This window comes from Hyla sarda, chromosome 3 (genome assembly GCF_029499605.1).
Source record: "Hyla sarda isolate aHylSar1 chromosome 3, aHylSar1.hap1, whole genome shotgun sequence".
NCBI lineage: Eukaryota > Metazoa > Chordata > Amphibia > Anura > Hylidae > Hyla > Hyla sarda.
The window spans coordinates 26913848-26920669 of NC_079191.1; the positions used below are offsets into that span (position 1 = coordinate 26913848).

Genomic DNA, 6822 nt, shown 5'->3' on the forward strand with positions numbered 1-6822 from the left:
TAAGGGTAAAGAACCCAAATCATAATACAATGTGGATGGTCTAGGGTAATGATGAAGATCTAAATGTGAAGGACAAAGGACCCTCAAATGTCAGGAAGATAATTAAGATGACCCTTGTAGAAATTAAGTGAAGACCAACATCCACTAACTCCCCCCCCCCCCCCCCCACACACACACACACACATACAGCATTTCTATGGCAACCATACATGTGCTCCAAATTATCTAGCGTTGACCATTTTACTTTGGCTAATATACACATGTGGTGTCCCAGTACGGGATATGCTCCTATAGTCCTGTCAGGTTGAGTCCCTGTACATCCTCAGGGCTCTCCTGCAGTGTTCCCCCATAATGTGAATAGGTTGTATATTAAGTGTAAAGCACCTTTTACATTGGTCACATGATTGTTAGTCACATATTAATGTTTGTCACATGTTTAAGTCATATGTTTGTTACCCAGAGAGCACCAGGTGACCTGCAGGTAGCTTATGGGCTCCTTGCACAGCCCCCCTTTATTATATAGTGAGGAGCTGCAATCTCTCTTGTGATTCTTTTCCTGCTGAGGTTCAGTCCATTCCAGACGTCTCAGGGTCAGTGTCCAGCACATCTGGAGGCCTCAACCTAAATTGCAGCCACAAGTCAGTAAGTCAAGTCGTCTTTATAATCTGTCATCATCTTCAGTCAAGTCAATTGTAGTCAGTGTGGCCAGCACCTATAGTCTGTTAAGTCACTGCAAGTCCCAGCAAGCTGCGAGGTCCCCCGTGTTACTGGTCACCTCTCTGGGATCCCGGCCGAACTGTATAGACTGTATCATCTGTCTACGGCTGGGTTCACACCAGGTTTTGTTAAATACGGTTGCCGAACACGGCTGAGTGAGGGCGCCGCGATTAAGCCCCGCCACCTCCTCCCAGCCATATGCGAGAACCGTATTTAACAAAATGTGGTGTGAACCCAGCCTACCTCAGTAAATGCTACCATTACCCTTATCTTGGCCTTGGACTTTTATTTGCCCCTGCATAATCTGGGACTAGCGGTGCTACCTTCGGGTGATTAAGGTTAAATCACACCCTGGCGTCACGAACGGGTTAATACCATCTACCCTTGGGCAACATCTGCCCCTCCCATCACACCCCTTGGCCCACCACTCATATGAGGAGAAGGGATGCTTCTTTGTGCATTGTAATGACATAATGGTGGATAGGCAATAGGTATGGTTGGTCTATTAAGCTGGTTTTCTTGATGCACATACCTTGTGACTCTCTTATTGATAAGGAAACCTGTCCACAAGAAAAGCTGCTGAGTTTCCCCAATCAGATCGCTTCTTTCATTTTTCAGAGGCCTTTTCAAAAATGAAAGAAGCAATCTGATTGGTTGCTATGGGCAACTCAGCAACTTTTCCTCTTAATGCTGGATGCAGCAGGGAGATTGCGGGGGTCCCCATTGGCGGGAACCCCGCAATCAGACATCTTATCCTCTATCCTTTAGATAGGGGATAAGATGTCTAGGGGTGGAGTACCCCTTTAAATTGACATAGTAGAGTAGAGTAAATGTAGCTGCACCATGCTCTATATTGGGGGACATGTATCAAAGAATTTACACCATTTTTGTGTGTAAATTCTTGCGCAAAATTTTGGGCAAACTGTTTTTTTGAATCTTTTTTTCGTACATTCTGATTCATTCGTAGCATTTCCTACTGATGTCGCTATATGGGGTACCTTGGAGTGACATCTATAGTACGCACGGATTTATTAGCTGCGTACTTTTCCTTTACACCCAAAAAATTTCCGCAAGTACCTTATTTTGAACGCAAATATAAGCCGTCTTGGACTGTAAGTAGCAAGATGCTCTAAATCATCGATTCTATTTTTAAAAGAGTGGATTGGAGAGATTAATATATTTGCCCGCAATTTATGAAACTCATTGCGCTTGATTGATAAATTTAGCGCTTCTGCGCATAATTTAGAATTATGGTAGAATTGCTTCTACCATACACAATTAATGATACATGTCCTCCATAGAGCCCAATAAACTGTAATATGGTGGTCTATAGGAAGAGAGTCTCTGCTTCTGGGTGCCGCTCATTTATTAAGGTAATGTTACTGTATATCCTTCCCTATCTCTGTTTATTATTGTTATTGCAGTTATTATTGACTCTGGTCATAATCCTAATCTCCGTCTGTTCCTGACTATATTTCCCAGGAACCTTTTCTTTAGATTTACCCAAATCTTAACCCGACTATCCGCTTAATGTGTGACAGATTCTTTCTCTCCGCTAATAGGGGGGAAGTCTGGAGGGGTCTTCTTCATCTATTCTGAATACAAATGTATCTTATAAAGAAGTAAAGTCCATTCTGTATTGCATCATTGCTGTCAGGTGCTACACCCTAGGGGGAGATTTATCAAAACCTGGGCAAAGGAAAAGTTGTCCAGTTGCCCATAGCAACCAATCAGCTCGCTACTTTCATTTTTAACAAGACCTCTGCAAAATGAAAGAAGCGATCTGATTGGTTGCTATGGGCAACTGGGCAACTTTTCCTTTGCACAGGTTTTGATAAATCTCCCCCTACGTGATTCAGAATCTTCTATACAATGTCCTTACAAATAACATGTCTTGTTTAATAGTCACTGACCAACCATGAGAGGTTACTACAGTGTCAAAGGTCGGGTAAGCATGAATGACTTTTCATCACATCAATATGACCAATACGGATCAATTGTCTCAAATTGATACCAGAGAATCTGCCCAACAAAAAGGTAAAAAATAATTCTTTGGGGAGACATCTGTGATAAATGCAAAATGTGACACTTTCTAGACTAATGGGGTCATTAAAAAATAAAAAAATGGTTCGGCCTTGTTTTCCAGAAATGGCGCCACCCTTATAAATGTTCTATTTCACACTCAAACCAGGAAGCCAACTAACCCTTCAAGGGGTACACCGCCCCTAGACATCTTATCCCCTATCCAAAGGATAAAATGTCTTATCATGGGGGTCCCGCTGCTGGGATCTTCCTCCTGCGTTCGTTTAGAGCGTCGGAGGCTTGTGACATCACAGTCACGCCCCCTCAATGCAAGTCTATGGGAGGGGGCGTGACGTCCGTCACGCCCCCTCACATAGACTTGCATTGAGAGGGGCATGGCTGTGACGTCACGAGCATCCGCCTCGCATCGCCAGTCATCCGGCACGGACTGAAGTTGGCTGCATGCACCGGATGTCTGGGGACCCCCGCGATCAGTCATCTTATCCCCTATCCTTTGGATAGGGGATAAGATGTCTAGGGGCGGAGAACTACTTTCAGTTTATTTCTGAGGCTAGGAAGCTCAGGGAGGGTACTGATTTTTTTTAAAAGAGTACTCCACTGGAAAAAAAAATTCTAAATCAACTGGTGCCAGGAATTTAAACAGATTTGTAAATTACTTCAATTAAAAAATCTTAATCCTTCCAGTACTTATCAGCTGCTGTATGATCCACAGGAAGTTCTTTTCTTTTTGGATTTCCTTTCTGTCTGACCACAGTGCTCTCTGCTGAAACCTCCGTCCATGTTAGGAACTGTGCAGAGCAGGATAAGTTTGCCATGGGGATTTGCTTCTACTCTGGAAAGTTCCTAAAATAGACAGAGGTGTCAGCAGAGAGCACTGTGGTCAGAAAGAAAGGACATTCATATAGAAAAAAACTTCCTGTGGAGCATAAAACAGCTGATAAGTACTGGAAGGATTAAAGGGGTATTCCAGGAAAAAACTTTTTTTTTATATATCAACTGGCTCCAGAAAGTTAAACAGATTTGTCAATTACTTCGAAAAAAAAATCTTAATCCTTCGAATAATTATCAGCTGCTGAAGTTGAGTTGTTCTTTTCTGTCTGGCAACAGTGCTCTCTGCTGACATCTCTGCTTGTCTCGGGAACTGCACAGAGTAGAAGAGGTTTGCTATGGGGATTTGCTTCTACTCTGGACAGTTCCCGAGACACGTGTCATCAGAGAGCACTTAGACAGAAAAGAACAACTCAACTTCAGCAGCTCATAAGTACCGAAAGGATAAAGATTTTTTAATAGAAGAAATTTACAAATCTGTTTAACTTTCTGGAGCCAGTTGCTTTTTTTTTTTGTACCCCCCCCCCCCCCCATATCATGCACACTCAATATCACTAGGCCTACAGCAGCATTTGATTTATTTCAGCACAGCTGCATATATGCTTTTCATTACTCTTACTTGGTCATGTGATCACCAGTCTGACTCAAAAAAAAGTAATTGTACATAATTGTGAGTGACAGGATGTCAGACAAGGTTTCTGACTTCCTAAGGACTTAAAGATGACATCTTCACCTACCAGATCTTACTAGCTCCCAGATCATTCCCCATCCCTCCCAGCTCCATCCGTAATCAGAATATGTAGTGGTTATACCTCTACTTTTATCTATATACTGCTGCTATCTCTATGGGATTAGGATATATAGTAGTTATACAACTCCCCTCCAGCTCTATCTGTATACTGCTGCTATTTTATGGGATCAGGATATATAGTAGTTATTCACCTCCTCTCCAGCTCTATCTGTATACTGCTGCTATCTCTATAGGATAAGGATATATAGTAGTGATACACCTTCCGTGAGGCTGTATTCACATGCGTTCATTGCTTTTTTTCTGCTTTTGCTGTGATTTTCCCTAAATCAAGGCAAAAAAAACAAAAAACTGCTAAATATAAATAAAAAATGTGTGTAAACTTCAGAAAAATGTAAACACGTGAACATGGCCTAAACTCATCAAATGTTAATAAAACACCTTATTTGTGATTATAGGCCAAATCATCTTCTCCTCGTGGCAATATTTCTCAAAGAATTATTACGGTAAGTTAGAGAATGAAAACTACGCACTGGGAACTGACACCAACCTACTTGAGTCTAATGAGTTTATCTGGGTGATCTATGAGTTTATCTGTGTATCGGGGTGATCTATGAGTTTATTTGTGTATGCCTCTTGTTTACCTGATTTTGCTGATGTGGCAGGCATGGGATAGGCAAAATTTTGGTTTGCAAATGCACAATGATGTGAGAACTCACATCATTGTGCATTTGTAAACCAAAATTTTGCCTATCCCATGCCTGCCACATCAGTACAAACAGGTAAACAAGAGGCATACACAAAAATTTCTACATTATGCTCTAATAATAGTCTATGCTGCACTATATGAGCAAAAATTTTAATCCTGGAATGCTTCTTCAAGTCCTAAATCCAATGAATCTTCTAAGAGAATGTATCGTGGTTCACTGCTTATAGTGCTGGTATTGCTAATGGGATCTGGTAAGTAGGTGCTCAGGTCTGTGTAAACCTCCTATTACTGCGTATAGAAGGGGTAAAAATAACCTCTTGGTAAAATATGACAGGTAGTTCTGGACGTATCGTGAGTCAGTCAAGAGTGTGAGGCGGATGAAGAAAGGGTCATTTTCCTCGTCTTGAATGCAGCTATTGTAATAGCTTCATTAAATGGTATTTATCATCACCCACACATAGAAGAAAAAGGAAGGTATAGTTGTAGGTCGATTGTAACTTGTAATATGTAGTATATTTGCTTCATTGCCCGTTCAGGAGAAATGGTTAAAGGGGTACTCCAGTGGAAAACAATTTTCTTCAAATCCACTGGTGCCAGAAAGTTAAACAGATTTGCAAATGACTTCTAAAGCAGAGAGCACTGTGGTCAGACAGAAAAGAACTTCCTCTGGAGCATACAGCAGCTGATAAGTACTGGAGGGATTAAGATTTTTATATAGAAGTAATTTACAAATCTACAAACGCAACAGAGAAGGGGAGAGCACTCTTGAGAACAATATCACCTTATGTCAGTAGAACGGTCCTCGGTGACCTATGTCAGTGTCTCCTGCGGGGTGCACATACAACAGTATAAAGTGTCCAAAGAAAGTACAAAAAGGAGCCTCCGAGCACCACACGCCAGCGCCGATGCCGAGACCCGTCACCCCGTCACCGGACCTTCACATCTGATTGGCTCTGCTTTGCGGTGAGTGCACGTCTGTGCTCCTTTTTGTACTTCATTTACAAATCTATCTTTCTGGCACCAGTTGATGTAAAAAAATAAGAAATAGTTTTCCACCGGAGTACCCCTTTAAAGGTACCTGTCATGAAAACCCTTTTTTTTTTGCTGTGTCCTATGAACATAACAGAAAAAGTTTGGATCACTGGGGGTCTGAGTGTTTGGACCATGACTGATCACAAAAAACGATCTGGGATAAGTAGAGCCAAGGAACGTGCTCTCGAATCACCCAAAGTGCAAGAAAAAGTGCAAACGTGTTACACAAAAAAAAACATGCACAGAGGATGTGGTCTATCCCAAGCCCTTCTCCGATAGGAGAGAGGCCCCCAACAAACCTTACCCTTCACCTCCGGACCAAAAGGTACCTGCGAGGTTCCAGGTTCGATGTCCCTTTTCGCAGAAGCTACTAAGGGACCACAAATGCCCCCGGCATCCCCCTTGGCGTTAGCCAAGGTATCTGCCTGCAGAGCCGTAAACGGTCGGTACCCTGCCCATGTAGGAGTACCCAGGGTTTTTGCAGGGAGGTGCGGAACCTAATGGCCACACACACCTCCCCTAGACCACCAGGAGGGGCACCCAGAAGGGCTACCGCATCCTAACAATCCTATGAACACACAACATGCAAAAAGTGAATAAATAAGTGAATGCGCGCAAGTATACTGCCAGGACATCCGTCCGGATCTATAAAAATGTCTCCTAGCCATGATCCTAGCCAGAAGACCGGTGAGTGCCACAAGGTGAAGAGATCATGGTGCAGGTGCTTTCACTCAGTGAGCCAATA

The 6822-nt window shown here is 42.6% G+C and overlaps 1 protein-coding gene across 1 annotated transcript in view; it reads left to right on the forward strand.

Moving 5' to 3' along the window:
* Positions 1-2524: 2524 nt before the first annotated feature.
* Positions 2525-6822, forward strand: part of LOC130361212 (opsin-5-like) — a 133028-nt gene continuing 128730 nt past the window's right edge. Inside the window, exons 1-2 of the mRNA XM_056563943.1 lie at positions 2525-2754; positions 4795-4842. Coding sequence (XP_056419918.1) covers positions 2676-2754; positions 4795-4842 — 127 coding nt within the window. The 5' untranslated portion in view covers positions 2525-2675. The remainder of the gene's footprint in view (positions 2755-4794; positions 4843-6822) is intronic.